The sequence below is a fragment of the Melanostigma gelatinosum genome (assembly GCF_949748355.1).
Source record: "Melanostigma gelatinosum genome assembly, chromosome: 1".
NCBI lineage: Eukaryota > Metazoa > Chordata > Actinopteri > Perciformes > Zoarcidae > Melanostigma > Melanostigma gelatinosum.
The window spans coordinates 22,750,397-22,778,032 of record NC_136634.1 but is presented as its reverse complement, the minus strand read 5'-3'; the positions used below and the strand labels follow the sequence as shown (position 1 = coordinate 22,778,032).

At 40.5% G+C, this 27,636-nt stretch overlaps 3 protein-coding genes across 3 annotated transcripts in view; all 3 read left to right on the top strand.

Annotated features, from left to right (window-relative positions):
• Window positions 1–1,300, top strand: part of LOC306775275 (myosin heavy chain, fast skeletal muscle-like) — a 39,273-nt gene extending 37,973 nt beyond the window's left edge. The window contains exon 39 of the mRNA XM_079265596.1: window positions 1,247–1,300. Coding sequence (XP_079121722.1) covers window positions 1,247–1,267 — 21 coding nt within the window. The 3' untranslated portion in view covers window positions 1,268–1,300. The remainder of the gene's footprint in view (window positions 1–1,246) is intronic.
• Window positions 1,301–2,309: 1,009 nt separating this feature from the next.
• On the top strand, window positions 2,310–14,364 carry LOC306775265 (myosin heavy chain, fast skeletal muscle-like). Its single transcript, XM_079265585.1, has 41 exons — window positions 2,310–2,386; window positions 2,523–2,556; window positions 2,872–3,093; window positions 3,169–3,312; window positions 3,408–3,564; window positions 3,948–3,975; window positions 4,064–4,166; window positions 4,259–4,351; window positions 4,442–4,505; window positions 4,619–4,717; window positions 4,806–4,909; window positions 5,029–5,167; window positions 5,263–5,381; window positions 5,798–5,947; window positions 6,036–6,206; window positions 6,292–6,592; window positions 6,724–6,794; window positions 6,893–6,980; window positions 7,081–7,198; window positions 7,284–7,407; window positions 8,117–8,253; window positions 8,337–8,592; window positions 8,677–8,919; window positions 9,004–9,180; window positions 9,268–9,413; window positions 9,508–9,598; window positions 9,698–10,087; window positions 10,199–10,325; window positions 10,415–10,533; window positions 10,622–10,818; window positions 11,113–11,296; window positions 11,408–11,573; window positions 11,691–11,815; window positions 11,925–12,233; window positions 12,327–12,530; window positions 12,636–12,761; window positions 12,846–13,016; window positions 13,105–13,209; window positions 13,309–13,404; window positions 13,923–14,054; window positions 14,264–14,364. The coding sequence occupies exons 3-41, from the start codon at window positions 2,887–2,889 to the stop codon at window positions 14,282–14,284; spliced, it is 5,802 nt and encodes a 1,933-aa protein (XP_079121711.1). The 5' UTR covers window positions 2,310–2,386; window positions 2,523–2,556; window positions 2,872–2,886; the 3' UTR covers window positions 14,285–14,364.
• Window positions 14,365–15,312: 948 nt separating this feature from the next.
• LOC306780746 (myosin heavy chain, fast skeletal muscle-like) lies at window positions 15,313–27,417 on the top strand. The gene is made up of 41 exons (XM_079273201.1): window positions 15,313–15,388; window positions 15,525–15,558; window positions 15,874–16,095; window positions 16,171–16,314; window positions 16,413–16,569; window positions 16,663–16,690; window positions 16,779–16,881; window positions 16,974–17,066; window positions 17,157–17,220; window positions 17,307–17,405; window positions 17,494–17,597; window positions 17,718–17,856; window positions 17,952–18,070; window positions 18,486–18,635; window positions 18,724–18,894; window positions 19,457–19,757; window positions 19,888–19,958; window positions 20,038–20,125; window positions 20,226–20,343; window positions 20,430–20,553; window positions 21,258–21,394; window positions 21,478–21,733; window positions 21,818–22,060; window positions 22,145–22,321; window positions 22,408–22,553; window positions 22,648–22,738; window positions 22,838–23,227; window positions 23,339–23,465; window positions 23,555–23,673; window positions 23,762–23,958; window positions 24,253–24,436; window positions 24,548–24,713; window positions 24,831–24,955; window positions 25,065–25,373; window positions 25,467–25,670; window positions 25,777–25,902; window positions 25,987–26,157; window positions 26,246–26,350; window positions 26,450–26,545; window positions 27,061–27,192; window positions 27,309–27,417. The coding sequence occupies exons 3-41, from the start codon at window positions 15,889–15,891 to the stop codon at window positions 27,327–27,329; spliced, it is 5,802 nt and encodes a 1,933-aa protein (XP_079129327.1). The 5' UTR covers window positions 15,313–15,388; window positions 15,525–15,558; window positions 15,874–15,888; the 3' UTR covers window positions 27,330–27,417.
• Window positions 27,418–27,636: the final 219 nt, after the last annotated feature.

The window sequence follows — 27,636 nt, the reverse complement described above, 5'->3', positions numbered from 1 at the left end:
ACTACAATGTAAAAATCAGACGTGATGATTTAACTGAGAAAATATTTTTATCTTTTAGAACACAAGCCTCATGAACACCAAGAAGAAGCTTGAGGCTGATCTGGTCCAGGTCCAGGGTGAAGTGGATGACACTGTTCAGGAAGCAAGGAATGCAGAGGAGAAGGCCAAGAAGGCCATCACTGATGTAGGTTTAAACTTTGTTCTTACTTTAACTTATTTTTTACTTTAACAATGTGTTTTTTTAAGATGTTGCTAAATAACATGTTATGCTGTCTCCTCTAGGCTGCTATGATGGCTGAAGAGCTGAAGAAGGAGCAGGACACTAGTGCTCACCTGGAGAGGATGAAGAAGAACCTGGAGGTTGGTGTCAAGGACCTGCAGCACCGCCTGGATGAGGCTGAGAATCTGGCCATGAAGGGTGGCAAGAAGCAGCTCCAGAAACTTGAGTGTAGGGTAAGAAAGTCATGTTAAGGTTTACAAAGCTGAAGCAAGACATTGAAACAACATGGAAACTTACTTATTTTCTTATTGTGTTTTGAAGGTGCGTGAGCTGGAGACAGAGGTTGAGGCTGAGCAGAGACGTGGAGTAGATGCTGTTAAGGGTGTCCGCAAATATGAGAGGAGAGTGAAGGAGCTCACCTACCAGGTACAGGCACTTTGACAGTTAAAATGTACAGGACAAAATTATCCAATATACTTACCATTAAAGACATTTCAACTTGCACATCTACATTGTCTATTACAGACTGAAGAGGACAAGAAAAATGGCTCCAGGCTGCAGGATCTGGTTGACAAATTGCAACTCAAGGTGAAGGCCTACAAGAGGCAGTCTGAGGAAGCGGTAAGGATAACATATTTCTTTTTTAAACAATGGAAACTTGATATTATGGCAGATTTGTTTGACCTTTATGTCAATCTCTGTGTTTTTTTAGGAAGAGCAAGCCAACGTTCATCTGTTCAAGTGCAGGAAGGTCCAGCATGAGCTGGAGGAGGCTGAGGAGCGTGCTGACATTGCAGAATCCCAGGTCAACAAGCTGAGAGCAAAGAGCCGTGACTCTGGCAAGGTAACTAACATTCAGCTTGATGAAAATGAAATCGATTGAAATTCCAACTATTTGACTGAAAAAAAGTTACGATATAGCCTCAAACATCAGAAAATTAACGACAGACAAAACCATTACAGAGTATGATGTGTATGTAGGTGCATATATGCACTTTATGTCATAATTGTTTTCTGTTTTCACAGGGAAAAGAGGTTGCTGAATAAAGCGCTTTGGCGGAGGTTTTTTTTCTACTCATATATATGATACATATGATATGATGTGAATTACACCACAATAAAATGGTTTTTGATCTTGACTTGCATTGTCTGTGTTGTTTTGATCTAATTGTGTCCTCCAAGTCACTGTAATCCCAACATGAATATTTAGCATGAGCACGAATGAATAGTGGGCTTAATTCAATATACGTTTGCTCTGAGAAACCATCTTTGGAGGCCAATGCTTTTGAATGAGACGGTTCAATAACTTCTGGCATCCCAGAAACACCCTCACCCTGATCAAAACACATCTAGCCACAAAATGTAAAGTGTAAGAGAGGAGTTTAATGAGTGTCATCGGAATTTTTAACAGAGAGTGCATTCCAACCTTTCAGAGAATAATCAACCTCCACACTCAGTGTTCTTCTGTCAGATAAGAAAAATGAGTATCCTAATAAGTGGACAAACTGATAGTGCTTCAAGAATCTTTATTTTTAATTGATTTATCTCTTTTTCTGCATTAATAGTCTTTACAGTTTGGATTCTTTCTGTGCTTGTTTTGTGCTGTGGTGTGTCATACAACTGAATGAGGCACGAAATGAAACTGAAAAACTCAAAATGGAATAAAAATAAATCAAGAAAAAAGTAAATATATATGTATGTATATATTACTTAAGTCATCCACGACATACTTGTATTATTTTGTTTAAATTGTTGATGGCAATAAGATTCTGTAAATTGAAAATATATAAAAAGTTAAAAGTTAAATTCAAAGTTTGAAATAAAGTTTTCAAAAATTATACTTAAAAAAACTGTTTATAAAAACAAAGCACTGATATATTTTACAATTAGTTTACCTACTTTAAAGTGAAGAGGGTGTTCAAGAGCTTAAAATAAACTTCTGTTGAAGTATGATTAAGCAAAATCAAGACCAGGCCATATAAAATGAAACCTGACACATCAGATGATTGACTGAATTACAGCATATGTTTTATGATGGGCTGCCTTACCACATTTGGAGCGTATATCAAATTTAACTTTCACGGTGTCATCAAGATCTGATTCAGTATAAAGGCAACTCAAGGACACTACCATTTGTGCCACTGAAGACCTGAGTTCCTGCCTGTGGTAATATCATGCTCTCTTAAGATTGAGATAATTTGAATGTGTTCTTCATTGAAGAAATAAGTTGTAGGAATAGAAACAATTGTTGCATGCATTTTGTTTTTACACCTACTCTAACAACAAAAACTGTTTTGAACAGGATTGGTGAATACTATTGAGAGAGAGGGGGTCAGGTAAGGATGATTATTAAATGATTAATTTGTCTTTTTAAGTGTTTAATACATATGCAAAATGTTTCTGATTAAGATTCGGTTTTTATCCAAATATTTTGACAAAACTCAACATGTTAAAAATGTATTCTCTGTAATAACAATGTCTGAATAAGACTTAAGTTGGAAGTAAAGTTGTAAAGTTGAAGCCCACCTATAACCTTACACATACATGGTTTCAATGTGGATTTGTTTCTGTATTTATAGTTCCAGTGATGTAAATTACATGGAATTAAAATATTAGTCTAAGATTGCAGTTCCTTTGTAATTATCTAACAGACATAAGCCGCCACCATGAGTACAGACGCGGAGATGGCCACGTATGGCAAAGCTGCCGTTTACCTACGTAAGCCAGAGAGGGAGAGAATAGAGGCTCAAGCCGCACCATTTGATGCCAAGAGTGCCTGCTATGTGACCGATGTCAAGGAGCTGTACTTGAAGGGAACAATCATCAAGAAAGACGGTGACAAAGTCACAGTCAAAGTCCTGGATACTCAGATGGTAGGTGTCATCAAGTCAGAACCAACTGGGAATTCAATATGATCAGTTCTCATTGTGACAAATTTCATGTTTCAGGAGAAGGTAGTGAAAGAAGCTGACATCAGTCCAATGAATCCTCCCAAGTATGACAAGATTGAGGACATGGCCATGATGACCCATCTCAATGAAGCCTCTGTGCTGTATAACCTCAAAGAGCGTTATGCAGCATGGATGATCTACGTAAGACAATCTATCAAAGGAGAACGAGAACTATTGAAAATTACTTTACTTTTAAGAAACGATGTTAACTGTTGAATCTCTATGATAACTTTCAGACCTACTCTGGACTGTTCTGTGCCACTGTGAACCCCTACAAGTGGCTCCCAGTGTACGATTCTGAATGTGTAGCTGCCTATAGAGGAAAGAAGCGTATGGAGGCTCCACCCCACATCTTCTCTGTCTCTGACAACGCTTATCAGTTCATGTCAACTGGTGAGTCATTATCATAACAATGTAGAGCAGGGATTCACATAGTATGGTGCGCGCACCCCTGGGGGTGCGCGAGCTGCTAACAGCTGTCCGAAGCGTTATTTACATCGCAACCTGAACACCAAGCATGCCAGTGCAAGTCAAAAGCCCCTTACATTCTTTTATATCAAAATTGGAGGAGTTACAAAACAACTGCAGTCTCATTCATGTTGGGTCTACAAAAAACGCGCTACGGGGGGGGGGATTGGGGGTGCGTGAACCCGGTCGGGATGTAGAAGGGGGTGCGTGGCCTAAAAAGTTTGGGAACCGCTGATGTAGAGGATATCACTGTATGAGGTTTCTGTTGCAGTGAAACATAGTTCATTATTTTGTTTCTTATTTAACAGATAGGGAGAACCAGTCTGTCTTGATCACGTAAGTTTGGTTCATTTACAATTGTTGACTTTGGTGAAGATAGTCAAATATCTTGATCAGATTCTTATAAATCTGTGTTTATGCCTAGTGGAGAATCTGGTGCTGGAAAGACTGTGAACACCAAGCGTGTCATCCAGTACTTTGCAACAATCTCAGTTGGTGGAGAAGGGAAGAAGAGGGACACAACAAAGGTATGTTCCTGATGATTACAATTCAGGGTTCTTTACCAATGGAACATTTTCCAAAGACATTTTCTGATATCGCTTCTAATACTGGATTATAGGGGTCACTGGAGGATCAGATTATTGCAGCCAATCCCCTGCTGGAGGCCTACGGTAATGCCAAAACTGTGAGGAATGACAACTCTTCTCGTTTTGTAAGTATGAAACAATTTCTACACATGTGAGAGGCCTTGTTACTGATTGTCCATGAAGAGGGACATTAAGAATCCCTTTGTTCCAAACAGGGTAAATTCATCAGAATCCATTTCGGCACAACTGGCAAACTGTCTAGTGCTGATATTGAGACATGTAAGTAATAATACTCCTTGTACATACTGTAGTGGCCATTTGTCGGCTCCAACACATACAAATGACTCAAATTGAAAATTGGCCTAGCTGTTACTTATAAACAATATTTGTAGATCTGCTGGAGAAGTCTAGAGTGACATTCCAGCTTCCTGCTGAAAGAGGCTACCACGTCTTCTACCAGATGATGACCGGCCACAAACCTGAGCTGCTTGGTAAACAGATTGAGATGTTGCTACATTTCACCTACTGTTTTCATATGAAACTAAATTATTGACATTTTCAACCTTTGTTGATCACCAGATTTGGCACTCATCACAACCAACCCCTACGACTTCCCCATGTGCAGCATGGGTCAGATCACTGTGGCCAGCATTGATGACAAAGAAGAGCTGGAAGCCACTGATGTGAGTGATCTTCACTTCAAACTGTTGAAATATATTTTGTGCAATACATGCAAAACTGCTCTTTTAAGTGCATTTTCTAAAGTGATTATGTTTTGTGTGGATACATCTTTTGAATTCAGAATGCTATTGATATCCTGGGCTTCACAAATGATGAGAAGATGAGCATCTACAAGATGACTGGTGCAGTGCTCCACCATGGTAACATGAAGTTCAAGCAAAAACAGCGTGAGGAGCAGGCTGAGCCTGATGGCACAGAGGGTGAGTAGCTTGGGAACAACAGTATTAAGATAAATATAGTTCCTAATCACATGTTTCTGTTCATATCATGATGGAAATCACTGAATTATTTTCAGAGGCTGACAAGGTTGCTTACTTGCTGGGTTTGAACTCCGCTGACATGCTGAAAGCTCTGTGCTATCCCAGAGTGAAGGTCGGAAATGAGTATGTCACCAAGGGACAGACTGTACCTCAGGTAAACATGAATTACCCACATTCAATATCCTACTATTTGAAAAAAGATAAGTTGTATTAGTTCTACTAAAATAATGTATTACAGGGTTTACTCGATACAATAAAAGCCATGTAAGTGTTCAATGTTACTACTTAAAGTTTTATCAATTGAATGCTGAATCTAGGGGGGGGGGGGTCCTGTATCGATGTGAGGGTCCCTATAGAGGATGTCATATGTGTACAAATTGTAAAGCCCTCTGATGCAAATTTGTGATTGTAGGCTATAACAAATGAATTGAATTGAATCATAGATGCATTTTTGTCATTTAGGATTTTCTTTGTGTCATTTATCTCATTAGAATGACTATACAAGAACACCAATAATCTATTATTTTACATAACGGTTAATTTATCAAATCACATCGTTATTTCATTCAGGTGGGTAACTCAGTGCCTGCCCTGGCCAAGTCTATCTATGAGAAGATGTTCTTGTGGATGGTCATCCGTATCAACCAGATGTTGGACACTAAACAAGCAAGGCAGTACTACATCGGTGTCCTGGATATCGCTGGGTTTGAAATCTTTGACGTAAGCTTAAATTCCAAAAATTCAACAATCAATACTTTTAATAACATAATCATTCTTATTAACAGAAAGATGTTATGTGTCCTTGCAGTTCAACACATTGGAGCAGCTGTGCATTAACTTCACCAATGAGAAACTGCAACAATTCTTCAACCACACCATGTTTGTCCTGGAGCAAGAGGAGTACAAGAAGGAGGGTATTGTCTGGGAGTTCATTGACTTTGGCATGGACTTAGCTGCCTGCATCGAGCTGATTGAAAGGGTAATCAATTAATTTTGTGAAATAATTTCCCTTAATTTGACTTAATGTATCACTTTATGACAAACTTCTTCCCACTTTTTTCAAGCCCATGGGCATCTTCTCCATCCTTGAAGAGGAGTGCATGTTCCCCAAGGCAACAGATGTATCCTTCAAGAACAAGATGTATGACCAGCATCTTGGCAAAAGCAAAGCATTTGAGAAGCCAAAGCCCGCCAAAGGCAAGGCTGAGGCCCACTTCTCCCTGGTGCACTATGCTGGTACCGTGGACTACAATGTCAATGGCTGGCTGGACAAAAACAAGGATCCACTGAATGACTCTGTCATTCAGCTCTACCAGAAATCCAACGTGAAACTGCTGCCTATTCTGTATCCACCTGTAGTTGAAGGTACGATAGTAGCTACAGTGAACTAAAACACATTTTAATGTTATAGATACTGTATATTTTGAACTACAGCATGTGTTCAAGTAAATTTGATGTCGTTCTAAAAAAATATGTCTTCTTAAAATTATCAACAGAGGTTGGTGGCAGCAAGAAGGGAGGCAAGAAGAAGGGTGGTTCCATGCAGACTGTGTCTTCACAGTTTAGGGTAAGGTTTGACATTGCAAACGTATCTTATGTATCTTAAATTATACTCAAAATCACAACTGTAACATGCCATGATAAGTCACCACTTTGGATCTACAGGAGAACTTGGGCAAGCTGATGACTAACTTGAGGGCCACCCATCCTCACTTTGTGCGCTGCCTGATTCCCAATGAGTCAAAGACTCCAGGTACATAGAGAACACAATCTCAAGAGTCTTTGAGGAGTGGTTTTCTTTTTTTGGGTATGGTTCACATAGTTCTAAAGATTAAAAAATGTCTTTTTTACAGGATTGATGGAGAACTTCCTGGTCATCCACCAGCTCAGGTGTAACGGTGTGCTGGAGGGTATCAGAATCTGCAGGAAAGGTTTCCCCAGCAGAATTATCTATGCTGACTTCAAGCAGAGGTATCAATGGATATTTTCATAGAATGTTAATGTGGACTATTGAAATAAAAAGTTCACAAAATGACCATTAACTCTCTCATAAAAGGTACAAGGTGCTGAATGCCAGTGTCATCCCCGAGGGCCAGTTCATTGACAACAAGAAGGCTTCAGAGAAGCTGCTTGGGTCAATTGATATCCCACATGATGAGTACAAATTTGGACACACCAAGGTAAGCACTTTCCTTTCCTTATTTAACCAAAGAATAATTACCAAGGAGGTTAAGTTGTTTAGTCCAGTATGTAGTATGATTGTTGTTTGCATCTTTTTGTCTGTCTGTCTACGGCTAATCTCACATTCTGCTGGACCCATCAGCCTAATGTTTTTTTAATGCTAATTTATGACTGTATGCTCAAGGACCGAGGTCGTGGTTCCAGTGGTTACTCCTCACTACTGTTAACCTGCCGGTTGTGGCCACAAGTGATCAATAATTGCTTCAGTGTGGACTCTTCAATCAAACATTACAGCAATGATCATATACGGACAGGGTTAGAGACTAAAGGCGTCCTGTTGTTGCAGTAAATCGCAGTCATATTCGCAAATGAAAAACTCAATTGAGCGTGGACTCAGGCAGAGCGTGTCTTCTCATGTCAGCAGGAGGACATTTCATTAGTTGTTAGCTGTTAGCAGATGACAGCAGATAACTCACTTTTTAGCTGCGATTCTGGGACAGCTGCAGAGATAAAAATGACAGCATATGAACGTGTGAGTGAAAAATGGATCCGACACAGGTTAGGTCTAGAAAGGAAGCAATTGTTGTATTTATTCAATCAACCATTGCAGAAGTGGTCGTTGCAGACAGACCATGGTGAGTTTTAGATGATGTGAAGTATTCACTTCCTCAGTTCATCCTACCTGTAATGTATTTGTTGTTTGTTTAGGTGTTCTTCAAGGCCGGTCTGCTGGGTACCCTTGAAGAGATGAGAGATGAAAAACTGGCATCACTGGTCACCATGACTCAAGCTTTGGCCCGTGGTTACAACATGAGAAGGGATTTTTTGAAGATGATTGAGAGGAGGCATGTTGAAAATAACTCATTCTGAATCATGGTATGAAACATCACAAACAACATTGTCCATAACAGCTACTTCTTGTCTGCAGGGAAGCCATCTATTCCATCCAGTACAATATCCGCTCATTCATGAATGTGAAACACTGGCCATGGATGAAGGTGTACTACAAGATCAAGCCTCTGCTGAAGTCTGCTGAAACTGAGAAGGAGCTGGCAAACATGAAGGAGAACTATGATAAGATGAAAATTGACTTGGCTACTGCCCTGTCCAAGAAGAAGGAGCTGGAGGAGAAGATGGTTTCCCTTCTGCAGGAGAAAAATGATCTGCAGCTGCAAATAGCATCTGTGAGTACACATCAACAGACAGTTGTGCTTTTTCATGTTGTTCATTGTTGGTGTGCTGACATCTATTTGCATTAAATGGATTAGGAAGGAGATAATCTCTCAGATGCTGAGGAGAGATGTGAGGGTCTTATCAAGGGCAAGATTCAGATGGAGGCCAAATTCAAAGAGACATGTGAGAGACTGGAGGATGAAGAGGAAATGAACGCTGAGCTCACTGCCAAAAAGAGAAAGCTGGAGGATGAATGCTCTGAGCTCAAGAAGGATATTGATGACCTGGAGCTTACCTTGGCCAAAGTGGAGAAGGAGAAACATGCCACTGAGAACAAGGTTTGTAAATAATAATCTGACCATCATATCAAGTAAAATGATAATGATCAGCGCTTATTCACGAGATCTTTCTTGCACACTTAGGTCAAGAACCTGACAGAGGAGCTGGCCTCTCAGGATGAGAGCCTTGCTAAGTTGACCAAGGAAAAGAAAGCCCTTCAGGAGGCTCATCAGCAGACTCTTGATGACCTGCAGGGAGAGGAAGACAAAGTCAACACTCTGACCAAGGCCAAGACCAAGCTTGAGCAGCAAGTGGATGATGTAAGTTCACAAATACTCTTGGATTGAAGAAGCAAGATTTTTCTTAAAAATTATGATTAAAAATATGAACAAATATTATTTCTTCAGCTTGAGGGTTCTCTGGAGCAAGAGAAGAAGCTGCGTATGGACCTTGAGAGAGCCAAGAGGAAGCTCGAGGGTGATCTGAAGCTGGCCCAGGAATCCATTATGGATCTTGAGAATGAAAAGCAGCAGTCTGATGAGAAAATTAAAAAGTAATGTACTTTTTTGAATTTGTACAACAACCATTCTTTTGAAAATGAATGTCAACTGCATGAACTATATGTATTTTATCTTTAATTCTCACAGGAAGGACTTTGAAACCAGTCAGCTCCTTAGCAAGATTGAAGATGAGCAGTCAATGGGTGCTCAGCTTCAGAAGAAGATCAAGGAGCTTCAGGTGACATATTTTGTTACAGAAAACATTATTGCACCCATTTCCTAATGTGTGTATCAAAAGTGAAAGTTTACTGAAAGAAATTACACCTACATTCAACAGGCCCGCATTGAGGAACTGGAGGAAGAGATTGAGGCTGAGCGTGCTGCTCGTGCCAAGGTGGAGAAGCAGAGAGCTGACCTCTCCAGGGAACTTGAGGAGATCAGTGAGAGGCTGGAGGAGGCTGGTGGTGCCACCTCTGCTCAGATTGAGATGAACAAGAAGCGTGAGGCTGAGTTCCAGAAGCTCCGTCGAGACCTTGAGGAGTCCACTCTGCAGCATGAATCCACTGCTGCTGCTCTTCGCAAGAAGCAGGCTGACAGCGTTGCTGAGCTGGGAGAGCAGATTGACAACCTCCAGCGTGTTAAGCAGAAGCTTGAGAAGGAAAAGAGTGAATACAAGATGGAGATCGATGACCTCTCCAGCAACATGGAGAATGTGGCTAAAGCAAAGGTAAACAATGCATTACATGCTATTTTAGTTTCTAAATTAATGTCGATAATATAGCATGTAATATTATGAATGAAATCTGATCAATGAGCTCATCTCTCTTTTACTCATTAGGGAAATCTTGAAAAGATGTGCCGTACTCTTGAGGACCAATATAGCGAACTGAAGACCAAGAATGATGAAAATGTTCGTCAGATCAATGACACAACTTCACATAAGGCCCGTCTCCTGACAGAAAATGGTATCTACAAGTTATCATTGAAGGTTTTGTTGTGCATGTTATTGAGAAACGTAAGATGAACTGATGTATCATGACATTTTTCACACAAGGTGAGTTCAGCCGTCAAATTGAAGAGAAAGAAGCCCTTGTCTCCCAGCTGACCAGAGGCAAACAGGCCTTCACACAGCAGATTGAGGAAATGAAGAGACAGATTGAAGAGGAGGTTAAGGTAAGAAACCATTAAGTAAGTGTACATTGGAATTATCCGAGTTGGAATTTAGAAATCTTGTAAATTCATGAATCAATTTTATAAACAGGCCAAGAATGCTCTTGCCCATGGACTGCAATCAGCTCGCCATGACTGTGATCTGCTGAGGGAGCAGTTTGAGGAGGAGCAGGAGGCCAAGGCTGAGCTGCAGCGTGGAATGTCCAAGGCCAACAGTGAGGTGGCTCAGTGGAGATCTAAGTATGAGACTGATGCTATTCAGCGCACTGAGGAGCTTGAGGAATCCAAGTGAGTAACATTCAAACAATTAGATAGCCAATTCAGAAGTTTAGCATTTTAGGGATTCTCAACTGGCAAATGCATTACTTGTATCAATAATTTAATTTAAATGCATTTATATACACTACATGCAGTTAATATCATATTTTGCGGCAAACATTTTAGATTACAGCACTGCTTGCATGTGTTTATCCAAGGTCTCAGATGATGTATTTGTTTGTATTTCATACATTCAAAAATATCTGGAAAAAGGTTTTTGTAACGATTTGTAGTTCACTGAGCGACACATTCTTATTCAAACAGGAAAAAGCTTGCCCAGCGCCTTCAGGAGGCTGAGGAGCAGATTGAGGCAGTGAATTCCAAGTGTGCTTCTCTTGAGAAAACCAAACAGAGGCTCCAGAGTGAGGTGGAGGACCTCATGATTGATGTGGAGAGGGCCAACAGTCTCGCAGCCAACCTTGACAAGAAGCAGAGGAACTTTGACAAGGTAGCATTGTTTACTTTGTGTAGCCAAGCCATACAAACAATAACATAGATATATATATTTGTCTTCATAGTGCTACACAACCAACTGAACTGTAGTAATTGTGCTATTCAGGTGTTGGCAGAGTGGAAACAGAAGTATGAGGAGGGTCAGGCAGAGCTTGAGGGAGCACAGAAGGAGGCTCGTTCTCTCAGCACTGAGCTGTTCAAGATGAAGAACTCTTATGAGGAAACTCTGGATCACCTGGAAACCATGAAGCGTGAAAACAAGAACCTGCAACGTGAGTTCAACATAATGTAAAATGTTCATTGTATTCAACATGTGTATGTGTTAGAATACAGTATTTATATTTACACTTCAAGGCTTAACAATATTGAACAAATGTATCTATCTGCAGAGGAGATCTCAGATCTGACTGAACAGATTGGTGAGACTGGCAAGAGCATCCATGAGCTGGAGAAGTCCAAGAAGCAGCTGGAGACAGAGAAGTGTGAGATCCAGACAGCTCTTGAAGAGGCTGAGGTACATCTTTTATTCCTGGAGAGATCTTCTGAAACAATTTGCAAATAGTAACAAAAAGCATAAATGGATTGAAGGCAGTGATGAATATTTCATTCTTTGATATCGTCAGGGAACTCTGGAACACGAAGAGTCTAAGATCCTGCGTATCCAGTTGGAGCTCAACCAGATCAAGGGTGAGGTGGACAGGAAGCTGGCAGAGAAAGATGAGGAGATGGAGCAGATCAAGAGGAACAGCCAGAGAGTGATTGACTCCATGCAGAGCACTCTGGACTCTGAGGTCAGGAGCAGGAACGATGCCCTGAGGATCAAGAAGAAGATGGAGGGAGACCTGAATGAGATGGAGGTCCAGCTGAGCCACGCCAATCGCCAGGCTGCTGAGTCCCAGAAGCAGCTGAGGAATGTGCAGGCACAGTTTAAGGTATTGTAAGACACAGAGTTGTTCCACAGTCTACGGTCAGTACAGGGACATTTTGGCATTCATGGGAATATTTTCATGATATTCTTTCACTAGGATGCACAACTGCACCTTGATGATGCTCTTAGAGCCCAGGAAGACTTCAAGGAACAAGCTGCCATGGTGGAACGCAGGAACGGTCTCATGACTGCTGAAATTGAGGAACTTAGAGCTGCTCTGGAGCAGACAGAGAGAAGCCGCAAAATTGCAGAGCAGGAGCTGGTGGACGCCAGTGAGCGTGTTGGACTTCTGCACTCTCAGGTGAACAAACTCCTTTCATTTCTGCAATAATTCAATGATGAGATTGACTATCATGTAAAAATCAGACATGTGATGATTTAACTGAGAAAATAATTGTATCTTTAGAACACAAGCCTCATGAACACCAAGAAGAAGCTTGAGGCTGATCTGGTCCAGGTCCAGGGTGAAGTGGATGACATTGTTCAGGAAGCGAGGAATGCAGAGGAGAAGGCCAAGAAGGCCATCACTGATGTAGGTTTAAACTTTGTTCTTACTTTAACTCCAATGTGTTTTTTAAAGATATTGCTAAATAACATGTTATGCTGTCTCCTCTAGGCTGCTATGATGGCTGAAGAGCTGAAGAAGGAGCAGGACACTAGTGCTCACCTGGAGAGGATGAAGAAGAACCTGGAGGTTGGTGTCAAGGACCTGCAGCACCGCCTGGATGAGGCTGAGAACCTGGCCATGAAGGGTGGCAAGAAGCAGCTCCAGAAACTTGAGTGTAGGGTAAGAAAGTCATGTTAAGGTTTACAAAGCTGAAGCAAGACATTGAAACAATATGGAAACTTACTTATTTTCTTATTGTGTTTTGAAGGTGCGTGAGCTGGAGACAGAGGTTGAGGCTGAGCAGAGACGTGGAGTAGATGCTGTTAAGGGTGTCCGCAAATATGAGAGGAGAGTGAAGGAGCTCACCTACCAGGTACAGGCACTTTGACAGTTAAAATGTACAGGACAAAATTATCCAATATACTTACCATTAAAGACATTTCAACTTGCACATCTACATTGTCTATTACAGACTGAAGAGGACAAGAAAAATGGCTCGAGGCTGCAGGATCTGGTTGACAAGTTGCAACTCAAGGTGAAGGCCTACAAGAGGCAGTCTGAGGAAGCGGTAAGGATAACATATTTCTTTTCAATACTTACAATTTCTTTAAGTAAAAATAAAGTACATAAAAGTAAAAGTACAGCAAAAGCATTCATTTTCATATTCGTTATCATTCTTTCGTATAATATCAGATACCAAATGTAAGTCACCTGATACTAAAATAAGTGCTAGAGAGGTTGGAGAATCAATTTTGCGTGGTCGCATTATTTGTTGTTACAATTACATATAATTTAGAATAACTCAAACTGATACTAAAAAGCAATATTAAGCAAAACTGATATCGTAATAAGCAAATACATATTATACACTGTAACATTATATTTAATTATGTTGACGAGAATTATCGGGAAAAAAACAATCAGCTATCAAGCACCATAGCTATATAGTTAGAAACACATTTTTTTGATTTTGGCAAAGTAAACAGTTATGTCATATTCATGTACACAATCATGAAAAATGTTTCCCTCAGACATTAAACTTTAAAAAGTGTTCCATATCTTCAACTTTTTTTTCTTGTATTCCAGGAGGAGCAGGCCAATTCTCATCTGTCCAAGTGCAGGAAGGTCCAGCATGAGCTGGAGGAGGCTGAGGAGCGTGCTGACATTGCAGAGTCCCAGGTCAACAAGCTGAGAGCAAAGAGCCGTGACTCTGGCAAGGTAACTAACATTCAGTTTGATGAAAATTAAATCGATTGAAATTCCAACTATTTTAATGTATATCACGTAACACTTAAGTCATGACTGAAAAAAAGTTACGATATAGCCTCAAACTTCAGAAAATGAACGACAGACAAAACCATTACAGAGTATGATGTGTATGTAGGCGCATATGCACTTTATGTCATAATTGTTTTCTGTTTTCACAGGGAAAAGAGGTTGCTGAATAAAGCGCTTCGGCTGAGGGTTTTTTTCGACTCATAAAATATGATGTGAATTACGCCACAATAAAAATGGTTTTTGATCTTCACTTGCATTGTCTGTGTTGTTTTGATCTAATTGTGTCCTCCAAGTCACTGTAATCCCAACATGAATATTTAGCATGAGCATGAATGAATAGTGGGCTTAATTCAATATACGTTTGCTCTGAGAAACCATCTTTGGAGGCCAATGCTTTTGAATGAGACGGTTCAATAACTTCTGGCATCCCAGAAACACCCTCACCCTGATCAAAACACATCTAGCCACAAAATGTAAAGTGTAAGAGAGGAGTTTAATGAGTGTCATAGGATTTTTTAACAGAGAGTGCATTCCAACCTTTCAGAGAATAATCAACCTCCACACTTAGTGTTCTTCTGTCAGATAAGAAAAATGAGTATCCTAATAAGTGGACAAACTGATAGTGCTTCAAGAATCTTTGTTTTTAATTGATTTATCTCTTTTTCTGCATTAATAGTGTCTTTACAGTTTGGATTCTTTCTGTGCTTGTTTCGTGCTGTGTTGCATCATACAACTGAATGAGGCACGAAATGAAAGTGAAAAACTCAAAATTAAATAAAAATGAATCAAGAAAAAAGTAAATATATATATGTATGTATATATTGCTTAAGTCATCCACGACATACTTATATTATTGTTGTTTAAATTGCTGATCGCAATAAGATTCTGTAAATTGAAAATATATAAAAAGTTAAAAGTTAAAAGTTTGAAATAAAGTTGTCAAAAATTATACTTAAAAAAACAGTTTATAAAAACAAAGCACTGATATATTTTACAATTCGTTTACCTACTTTAAAGTGAAGAGGGTGTTCAAGAGCTTAAAATAAACTTCTGTTGAAGTAATGATTAAGCAAAAATCAAGACCAGGCCATATAAGCTGAAACCTGAAACATCAGATGATATACAATACATGGTAAACGATGGGCTGTCTGCCTTACCAGACTTGGTATGTATACCATTTTTAACTTTCACTGTGTCATCAAGATCTGATCCGTATAAAGGCAACTCAAGAACGCGACCAGTTGTGCCACTGAAGACCTGAGTTCCTGCCTGTGGTAATATCATGCTCTCTTAAGATTGAGATAATTTGAATGTGTTCTTCATTTAAGAAATAAGTTGTAGGAATAGAAACAATTGTTGCATGCATTTTGTTTTTACACCTACTCTAACAACAAAAACTGTTTTGAACAGGATTGGTGAATACTATTGAGAGAGAGGGGGTCAGGTAAGGATGATTATTAAATGATTAATTTGTCTTTTTAAGTGTTTAATACATATGCAAAATGTTTCTGATTAAGATTCGGTTTTTATCCAAATATTTTGACAAAACTCAACATGTTAAAAATGTATTCTCTGTAATAACAACGTCTGAATAAGACTTAAGTTCGAAGTAAAGTTGTAAAGTTGAAGCCCACCTGTAACCTTACACATACATGGTTTCAATGTGGATTTGTTTCTGTATTTAAAGTTCAAGTTATGTAAATTACATGGAATTAAAATATTAGTCTAAGATTGCAGTTCCTTTGTAATTATCTAACAGACATAAGCCGCCACCATGAGTACAGACGCGGAGATGGCCACGTATGGCAAAGCTGCCGTTTACCTACGTAAGCCAGAGAGGGAGAGAATAGAGGCTCAAGCCGCACCATTTGATGCCAAGAGTGCCTGCTATGTGGCCGATGTCAAGGAGCTGTACTTGAAGGGAACAATCGTCAAGAAAGACGGTGACAAAGTCACAGTCAAAATCCTGGATACTCAGGAGGTAGGTATGATGAAGTCAGAGCCAACTGGGAATTCAATATGATCAGTTCTCATTGTGACAAATGTCATGTTTCAGGAGAGGACAGTTAAAGAAGCTGACGTCACTCCAATGAATCCTCCCAAGTATGACAAGATTGAGGACATGGCCATGATGACCCATCTCAATGAAGCTGCTGTGCTGTATAACCTCAAAGAGCGTTATGCAGCATGGATGATCTACGTAAGACAATCTATCGAAGGAGAACGAGAACTATTGAAAATTACTTTACTTTCAGGAAACACAATGTTAACTGTTGAAACTCTTACGATAACTTTCAGACCTACTCTGGACTGTTCTGTGCCACTGTGAACCCCTACAAGTGGCTCCCAGTGTACGATTCTGAATGTGTAGCTGCCTATAGAGGAAAGAAACGTATGGAGGCTCCACCCCACATCTTCTCTGTCTCTGACAACGCTTATCAGTTCATGTCAACTGGTGAGTCATTATCATAACAATGTAGAGGATATCACTGTATGAGGTTTCTGTTGCAGTGAAACATAGTTCACTCTTTTGTTTCTTATTTAACAGATAGGGAGAACCAGTCTGTCTTGATCACGTAAGTTTGGTTCATTTACAATTGTTGACTTTGGTGAAGATAGTCAAATATCTTGATCAGATTCTTATAAGTCTGTGTTTATGCCTAGTGGAGAATCTGGTGCTGGAAAGACTGTGAACACCAAGCGTGTCATCCAGTACTTTGCAACAATCTCAGTTGGTGGAGAAGGGAAGAAGAGGGACACATCAAAGGTATGTTCCTGATGATTACAATTCAGGGTTCTTTACCAATGGAACATTTTCCAAAGTCATTTTCTGATATCGCTTCTAATACTGGATTATAGGGGTCACTGGAGGATCAGATTATTGCAGCCAATCCCCTGCTGGAGGCCTACGGTAATGCCAAAACTGTGAGGAATGACAACTCTTCTCGTTTTGTAAGTATGAAACAATTTCTACACATGTGAGAGGCCTTGTTACTGATTGTCCATGAAGAGGGACATTAAGAATCCCTTTGTTACAAACAGGGTAAATTCATCAGAATCCATTTCGGTGCAACGGGCAAACTGGCTAGTGCTGATATTGAGACATGTAAGTAATACCGTAATACTCCCTGTCCATACAAATTGCTCAAATTGAAAATTGGCCTAGCTGTGACTTATAAACAATATTTGTAGATCTGCTGGAGAAGTCTAGAGTGACATTCCAGCTTCCTGCTGAAAGAGGCTACCACATCTTCTTCCAGATGATGACCGGCCACAAACCTGAGCTGCTTGGTAAACAGATTGAGATGTTGCAACGTTTCACCTTCTGTTTTCATATGAAACTAAATTATTGACATTTTCAACCTTTTTTGACCATCAGATTTGGCACTCCTCACAACCAACCCCTACGACTTCCCCATGTGCAGCATGGGTCAGATCGCTGTGGCCAGCATTGATGACAAAGAAGAGCTGGAAGCCACTGATGTGAGTGATCTTCAATTCAAACTATTGAAATATATTTTGTGCAATACATGCAAAACTGCTCTTTTAAGTGAATTTTCTAAAGTGATTATGTTTTGTTGTGGACACATCTTTTGAATTCAGAATGCTATTGATATCCTGGGCTTCACAAATGAAGAAAAGATGAGCATCTACAAGATGACTGGTGCAGTGCTCCACCATGGTAGCATGAAGTTCAAGCAAAAACAGCGTGAGGAGCAGGCTGAGCCTGATGGCACAGAGGGTGAGTAGCTTGGGAACAACAGTATTAAGATAAATAGAGTTCCTAATCACATGTTTCTGTTCATATCATGATGGAAATCACTGAATTATTTTCAGAGGCTGACAAGGTTGCTTACTTGCTGGGTTTGAACTCCGCTGACATGCTGAAAGCTCTGTGCTATCCCAGAGTGAAGGTCGGAAATGAGTATGTCACCAAGGGACAGACTGTACCTCAGGTAAACATGAATTATCCACATTCAATATCCTACTATTTGAAAAAAGATTAGTTATATTAGTTCCACTAAAATAATGTATTACAGGGTTTACTCGATACAATAAAAGCCATGTAAGTGTTCAATGTTACTACTTAAAGTTTTATCAATTGAATGCTGAACCTAGGGGGGGGGGGTCCTGTATCGATGTGAGGGTCCCTATAGAGGATGTCATATGTGTACAAATTGTAAAGCCCTCTGATGCAAATTTGTGATTGTAGGCTATAACAAATGAATTGAATTGAATCATAGATGCATTTTTGTCATTTAGGATTTTCTTTGTGTCATTTATCTCATTAGAATGACTATACAAGAACACCAATAATATATTATTTTACATAACGGTTAATTTATCAAATCACATCGTTATTTCATTCAGGTGGGTAACTCAGTGCCTGCCCTGGCCAAGTCTATCTATGAGAAGATGTTCTTGTGGATGGTCATCCGTATCAACCAGATGTTGGACACTAAACAAGCAAGGCAGTACTACATCGGTGTCCTGGATATCGCTGGGTTTGAAATCTTTGACGTAAGCTTAAATTACAAAAATTCAACAATCAATACTTTTAATGACATAATCATTCTTATTAACAGAAAGAGGTTATGTTTCCTTGCAGTTCAACACATTGGAGCAGCTGTGCATCAACTTCACCAATGAGAAACTGCAACAGTTCTTCAACCACACCATGTTTGTCCTGGAGCAAGAGGAGTACAAGAAGGAGGGTATTGTCTGGGAGTTCATTGACTTTGGCATGGACTTAGCTGCCTGCATCGAGCTGATTGAAAGGGTAATCATTTCATTTTTTGATTGTATATAATTTCAGCCAGGAACACTATAGTCATAGATTTTAACTATTTATTGCAACAAATGGAAAGACAGTTAAACTTGACGATGATGGCTCAGCTCTTTGAATGCTCCCCGGATTAGCCAGCAGCTACCAAGCCAAAACGGGGAGCACTGAGCAACAACCCCAAAGGGTTTACAGGAATGAGCCAGAATTACATTTTTTAAATACATTTCAACCATTTCCCATTAAAGATGAACTCTGAACTAAAAAAGGGTGGAAGCTGGGCTGGAGGAGGCAAAGCTTCGCCAGCAGTACGGTCTGTAACAGCGTAGGTGTAGAATGAATCAGTGAGGAGGGAGTCATATTAAATAAACCTCCTTGAAGTGAGAGTGGGTTGTGATTGGTGTGTGGCCAATTGGAAGCTATGATTCAATTGGCTGGCTGTCAGCTGGTTACAGCTGGGGCGTATGACTTCCGTGTCCTGCATGAACTCTATGCTTCATTTTCCCTAATTTGACTTAATGTATCACTTTATGACAAACTTCTTCCCACTTTTTTCAAGCCCATGGGCATCTTCTCCATCCTTGAAGAGGAGTGCATGTTCCCCAAGGCAACAGATGTATCCTTCAAGAACAAGCTGTATGACCAGCATCTTGGCAAAAACAAAGCATTTGAGAAGCCAAAGCCCGCCAAAGGCAAGGCTGAGGCCCACTTCTCCCTGGTGCACTATGCTGGTACCGTGGACTACAATGTCGGTGGCTGGCTGGACAAGAACAAGGATCCACTGAATGACTCTGTCATCCAGCTCTACCAGAAATCCAACGTGAAACTGCTGCCTATTCTGTATCCACCTGTAGTTGAAGGTACGATAGTAGCTACAGTGAACCAAAACACATTGTAATGTTATAGATACTGTATATTTTGAACTGTAGCATGTGTTCAAGTACATTTTATGTCGTTCTAAAAAATATGTCCACTTCAAATTATCAACAGAGGTTGGTGGCAGCAAGAAGGGAGCCAAGAAGAAGGGTGGTTCCATGCAGACTGTGTCTTCACAGTTTAGGGTAAGGTTTGACATTGCAAACGTATCTTATGTGTCTTAGTTTATACTCAAACTCACAGTTGTTACATCTGGATCTACAGGAGAACTTGGGCAAGCTGATGACTAACTTGAGGGCCACCCATCCTCACTTTGTGCGCTGCCTGATTCCCAATGAGTCAAAGACTCCAGGTACATAGAGAACACAATCTCAAGAGTCTTTGAGGAGTGGTTTTCTTTTTTTGGTATGGTTCACATAGTTCTAAAGATTAAAAAAATGTCTTTTTTACAGGATTGATGGAGAACTTCCTGGTCATCCACCAGCTCAGGTGTAACGGTGTGCTGGAGGGTATCAGAATCTGCAGGAAAGGTTTCCCCAGCAGAATTATCTATGCTGACTTCAAGCAGAGGTATCAATGGATATTTTTCATGGAATGTTAATGTGGACTATTGAAATAAAAAGGTCACAAAATGACCATTAACTCTCTCATAAAAGGTACAAGGTGCTGAATGCCAGTGTCATCCCCGACGGCCAGTTCATTGACAACAAGAAGGCTTCAGAGAAGCTGCTTGGGTCAATTGATATCCCACATGATGAGTACAAATTTGGACACACCAAGGTAAGCACTTTCCCTTCCTTATTTAACCAAAGAATAATTACCAAGGAGGTTAAGTTGTTTAGTCCAGTATGTAGTATGATTGTTGTTTGCATCTTTTTGTCTGTCTGTCTACGGCTAATCTCACATTCTGCTGGACCCATCAGCCTAATGTTTTTTTAATGCTAATTTATGACTGTATGCTCAAGGACCGAGGTCGTGGTTCCAGTGGTTACTCCTCACTACTGTTAACCTGCCGGTTGTGGCCACAAGTGATCAATAATTGCTTCAGTGTGGACTCTTCAATCAAACATTACAGCAATGATCATATACGGACAGGGTTAGAGACTAAAGGCGTCCTGTTGTTGCAGTAAATCGCAGTCATATTCGCAAATGAAAAACTCAATTGAGCGTGGACTCAGGCATGTCTTCTCATGTCAGCAGGAGGACATTTCATTAGTTGTTAGCTGTTAGCAGATGACAGCAGATAACACATTTTTTAGCCGCGATTCTGGGACAGCTGCATAGATAAAAATGACAGCATATGAACGTGTGAGTGAAAAATGGATCCGACACAGGTTAGGTCTAGAAAGGAAGCAATTGTTGTATTTATTCAATCAACCATTACAGAAGTGGTCGTTGCAGACAGACCATGCTGAGTTTTAGATGATGTGAAGTATTCACTTCCTCAGTTCATCCTACCTGTAATGTATTTGTTGTTTGTTTAGGTCTTCTTCAAGGCCGGTCTGCTGGGTACCCTTGAGGAGATGAGAGATGAAAAACTGGCATCACTGGTCACCATGACTCAAGCTTTGGCCCGTGGTTACGTCATGAGGAAGGAGTTTGTGAAGATGACTGAGAGGAGGCATGTTGAAAATAACTCATTCTGAATCATGGTATGAAAAATCACAAACAACATTGTCCATAACAGCTACTTCTTGTCTGCAGAGAAGCCGTCTATTCCATCCAGTACAATATCCGCTCATTCATGAATGTGAAACACTGGCCATGGATGAAGGTGTACTACAAGATCAAGCCTCTGCTGAAGTCTGCTGAAACTGAGAAGGAGCTGGCAAACATGAAGGAGAACTATGATAAGATGAAAATTGACTTGGCTACTGCCCTGTCCAAGAAGAAGGAGCTGGAGGAGAAGATGGTTTCCCTTCTGCAGGAGAAAAATGATCTGCAGCTGCAAATAACATCTGTGAGTACACATCAACAGACAGTTGTGCTTTTTCATGTTGTTCATTGTTGGTGTGCTGACATCTATTTGCATTAAATGGATTAGGAAGGAGATAATCTCTCAGATGCTGAGGAGAGATGTGAGGGTCTTATCAAGGGCAAGATTCAGATGGAGGCCAAATTCAAAGAGACAAGTGAGAGACTGGAGGATGAAGAGGAAATCAACGCTGAGCTCACTGCCAAAAAGAGAAAGCTGGAGGATGAATGCTCTGAGCTCAAGAAGGATATTGATGACCTGGAGCTTACCTTGGCCAAAGTGGAGAAGGAGAAACATGCCACTGAGAACAAGGTTTGTAAATAATAATCTGACCATCATATCAAGTAAAATGATAATGATCAGCGCTTATTCACGAGATCTTTCTTGCACACTTAGGTCAAGAACCTGACCGAGGAGATGGCCTCTCAGGATGAGAGCCTTGCTAAGTTGACCAAGGAAAAGAAAGCCCTTCAGGAGGCTCATCAGCAGACTCTTGATGACCTCCAGGCAGAGGAAGACAAAGTCAACACTCTGACCAAGGCCAAGACCAAGCTTGAGCAGCAAGTGGACGATGTAAGTTTACAAATACACTCTGATTGAAGAAGTAAAATTGTTTTTGGTCATGATGATTACAATGTGAACAAATATTATTTCTTCAGCTTGAGGGTTCTCTGGAGCAAGAGAAGAAGCTGCGTATGGACCTTGAGAGAGCCAAGAGGAAGCTCGAGGGTGATCTGAAGCTGGCCCAGGAATCCATTATGGATCTTGAGAATGAAAAGCAGCAGTCTGATGAGAAAATTAAAAAGTAATGTACTTTTTTGAATTTGTACAACAACCATTCTTTTGAAAATGAATGTCAACTGCATGAACTATATGTATTTTATCTTTAATTCTCACAGGAAGGACTTTGAAACCAGTCAGCTCCTTAGCAAGATTGAAGATGAGCAGTCAATGGGTGCTCAGCTTCAGAAGAAGATCAAGGAGCTTCAGGTGACATATTTTGTTACAGAAAACATTATTGCACCCATTTCCTAATGTGTGTATCAAAAGTGAAAGTTTACTGAAAGAAATTACACCTACATTCAACAGGCCCGCATTGAGGAACTGGAGGAAGAGATTGAGGCTGAGCGTGCTGCTCGTGCCAAGGTGGAGAAGCAGAGAGCTGACCTCTCCAGGGAACTTGAGGAGATCAGTGAGAGGCTGGAGGAGGCTGGTGGTGCCACCTCTGCTCAGATTGAGATGAACAAGAAGCGTGAGGCTGAGTTCCAGAAGCTCCGTCGAGACCTTGAGGAGTCCACTCTGCAGCATGAATCCACTGCTGCTGCTCTTCGCAAGAAGCAGGCTGACAGCGTTGCTGAGCTGGGAGAGCAGATTGACAACCTCCAGCGTGTTAAGCAGAAGCTTGAGAAGGAAAAGAGTGAATACAAGATGGAGATCGATGACCTCTCCAGCAACATGGAGAATGTGGCTAAAGCAAAGGTAAACAATGCATTACATGCTATTTTAGTTTCTAAATTAATGTCGATAATATAGCATGTAATATTATGAATGAAATCTGATCAATGATCTCATGTCTCTTTTTCTCATTAGGGAAATCTTGAAAAGATGTGCCGTACTCTTGAGGACCAATATAGCGAACTGAAGACCAAGAATGATGAAAATGTTCGTCAGATCAATGACACAAGTTCACATAAAGCCCGTCTCCTGACAGAAAATGGTATCTACAAGTTATCATTGAAGGATTTGTTGTGCATGTTATTGAGAAACGTAAGATGAACTGATGTATCATGATATTTTTCACACAAGGTGAGTTCAGCCGTCAAATTGAAGAGAAAGAAGCCCTTGTCTCCCAGCTGACCAGAGGCAAACAGGCCTTCACACAGCAGATTGAGGAAATGAAGAGACAGATTGAAGAGGAGGTTAAGGTAAGAAACCATTAAGTAAGTGTACATTGGAATTATCCGAGTTGGAATTTAGAAATCTTGTAAATTCATGAATCATTTTAATAAACAGGCCAAGAATGCTCTTGCCCATGGACTGCAATCAGCTCGCCATGACTGTGATCTGCTGAGGGAGCAGTTTGAGGAGGAGCAGGAGGCCAAGGCTGAGCTGCAGCGTGGAATGTCCAAGGCCAACAGTGAGGTGGCTCAGTGGAGATCTAAGTATGAGACTGATGCTATTCAGCGCACTGAGGAGCTTGAGGAATCCAAGTGAGTAACATTCAAACAATTAGATAGCCAATTCAGAAGTTTAGCATTTTAGGGATTCTCAACTGGCAAATGCCTTGCTTGTATCAATAATTGAATTTAAATGCATTTATATACTTTACATGCAGTTAATATCATATTTTGCGGCAAACATTTTAGATTACAGCACTGCTTGCATGTGTTTATCCAAGGTCTCAGATGATGTATTTGTTTGTATTTCATACATTCAAAAATATCTGGAAAAAGGTTTTTGTAACGATTTGTAGTTCACTGAGCGACACATTCTTATTCAAACAGGAAAAAGCTTGCCCAGCGCCTTCAGGAGGCTGAGGAGCAGATTGAGGCAGTGAATTCCAAGTGTGCTTCTCTTGAGAAAACCAAACAGAGGCTCCAGAGTGAGGTGGAGGACCTCATGATTGATGTGGAGAGGGCCAACAGTCTCGCAGCCAACCTTGACAAGAAGCAGAGGAACTTTGACAAGGTAGCATTGTTTACTTTGTGTAGCCAAGCCATACAAACAATAACATAGATATATATATTTGTCTTCATAGTGCTACACAACCAACTGAACTGTAGTAATTGTGCTATTCAGGTGTTGGCAGAGTGGAAACAGAAGTATGAGGAGGGTCAGGCAGAGCTTGAGGGAGCACAGAAGGAGGCTCGTTCTCTCAGCACTGAGCTGTTCAAGATGAAGAACTCTTATGAGGAAACTCTGGATCACCTGGAAACCATGAAGCGTGAAAACAAGAACCTGCAACGTGAGTTCAACATAATGTAAAATGTTCATTGTATTCAACATGTGTATGTGTTAGAATACAGTATTTATATTTACACTTCAAGGCTTAACAATATTGAACAAATGTATCTATCTGCAGAGGAGATCTCAGATCTGACTGAACAGATTGGTGAGACTGGCAAGAGCATCCATGAGCTGGAGAAGTCCAAGAAGCAGCTGGAGACAGAGAAGTGTGAGATCCAGACAGCTCTTGAAGAGGCTGAGGTACATCTTTTATTCCTGGAGAGATCTTCTGAAACAATTTGCAAATAGTAACAAAAAGCATAAATGGATTGAAGGCAGTGATGAATATTTCATTCTTTGATATCGTCAGGGAACTCTGGAACACGAAGAGTCTAAGATCCTGCGTATCCAGTTGGAGCTCAACCAGATCAAGGGTGAGGTGGACAGGAAGCTGGCAGAGAAAGATGAGGAGATGGAGCAGATCAAGAGGAACAGCCAGAGAGTGATTGACTCCATGCAGAGCACTCTGGACTCTGAGGTCAGGAGCAGGAACGATGCCCTGAGGATCAAGAAGAAGATGGAGGGAGACCTGAATGAGATGGAGGTCCAGCTGAGCCACGCCAATCGCCAGGCTGCTGAGTCCCAGAAGCAGCTGAGGAATGTGCAGGCACAGTTTAAGGTATTGTAAGACACAGAGTTGTTCCACAGTCTACGGTCAGTACAGGGACATTTTGGCATTCATGGGAATATTTTCATGATATTCTTTCACTAGGATGCACAACTGCACCTTGATGATGCTGTTAGAGCCCAGGAAGACTTCAAGGAACAAGCTGCCATGGTGGAACGCAGGAACGGTCTCATGACTGCTGAAATTGAGGAACTTAGAGCTGCTCTGGAGCAGACAGAGAGAAGCCGCAAAATTGCAGAGCAGGAGCTGGTGGACGCCAGTGAGCGTGTTGGACTTCTGCACTCTCAGGTGAACAAACTCCTTTCATTTCTGCAATAATTCAATGATGAGATTGACTATCATGTAAAAATCAGACATGTGATAATTTAACTGAGTAAATCATTTTATCTTTTAGAACACAAGCCTCATGAACACCAAGAAGAAGCTTGAGGCTGATCTGGTCCAGGTCCAGGGTGAAGTGGATGACACTGTTCAGGAAGCGAGGAATGCAGAGGAGAAGGCCAAGAAGGCCATCACTGATGTAGGATTAAACTTTGTTCTTACTTTAACTCCAATGTGTTTTTTTAAGATGTTGCTAAATAACATGTTATGCTGTCTCCTCTAGGCTGCTATGATGGCTGAAGAGCTGAAGAAGGAGCAGGACACTAGTGCTCACCTGGAGAGGATGAAGAAGAACCTGGAGGTTGGTGTCAAGGACCTGCAGCACCGCCTGGATGAGGCTGAGAACCTGGCCATGAAGGGTGGCAAGAAGCAGCTCCAGAAACTTGAGTGTAGGGTAAGAAAGTCATGTTAAGGTTTACAAAGCTGAAGCAAGACATTGAAACAACATGGAAACTTACTTATTTTCTTATTGTGTTTTGAAGGTGCGTGAGCTGGAGACAGAGGTTGAGGCTGAGCAGAGACGTGGAGTAGATGCTGTTAAGGGTGTCCGCAAATATGAGAGGAGAGTGAAGGAGCTCACCTACCAGGTACAGGCACTTTGACAGTTAAAATGTACAGGACAAAATTATCCAATATACTTACCATTAAAGATATTTCAACTTGCACATCTACATTGTCTATTACAGACTGAAGAGGACAAGAAAAATGGCTCCAGGCTGCAGGATCTGGTTGACAAATTGCAACTCAAGGTGAAGGCCTACAAGAGGCAGTCTGAGGAAGCGGTAAGGATAACATATTTATTTTCAATACTGACAATTTGTTAAAGTAAAAAAAAAAGTTCATAAAAGTAAAAGTACAGCAAAAGCATTCATATTCGTTCTCATTTTTTCGTATAATATCAGCTACCAAATGTAAGTCATCTGATACTAAAATAAGTGCTAGAGAGGTTGGAGAATCAACTTTGTGTGGTTGAATGTATTTGTTGTTACAATTACATATAATTTAGAATAACTCAAACTGATACTCAAAAGCAATATTACGCAAAACTGATATCGTAATAAGCAAATACATATTACACACTGTAACATTATATTTCATCATGTTGACGAGAATTATCGGGAAAAAAACAATCAGCTATCAAGCACCATAGCTATATAGTTAGAAACACATTTTTTGATTTTGGCAATGTAAACAGTTATGTCATATTCATGTTGTACACAATCATGAAAAATGTTTCCGTCACACATTAAACTTTAAAAAGTGTTCCATATCTTTAACTTTGTCTGTGATATTCCAGGAGGAGCAGGCCAATTCTCATCTGTCCAAGTGCAGGAAGGTCCAGCATGAGCTGGAGGAGGCTGAGGAGCGTGCTGACATTGCAGAGTCCCAGGTCAACAAGCTGAGAGCAAAGAGCCGTGACTCTGGCAAGGTAACTCTATAATTCTGTTCTATCAAATCAAATTTAATTTAATGTGACAGAAAGTTACTGTGAGTTAAGTTTGATTGAAATCAACCTAATCAAACCCTGTCTTTGTGTGTTTTTAGGGAAAAGAAGTAGCAGAGTAAAGCACACTGCCTGATGAGCGGTTTCTTATCATACAATATGATGTGAAATATGCTATCAAAAATAAATGTTTTCCCTTTCACTCTCAAATTTGCTGTCTGCCTGTTTTTATCATGATATTGTTTTTCCTGAGATATAAGTGATAGGCTGGGAAATTAGCTAAGCAGAAATCCCATTTGTAATAAGTAGAAATATATTACCCGGCTGACTAGGCTTTATCAACAAACGTACACACAATTGGTTGTCATGGTTGGCCACGGAATTAAGTATATTGATTCTCATTGTCATTTATGTATTAACTCTCTGGTA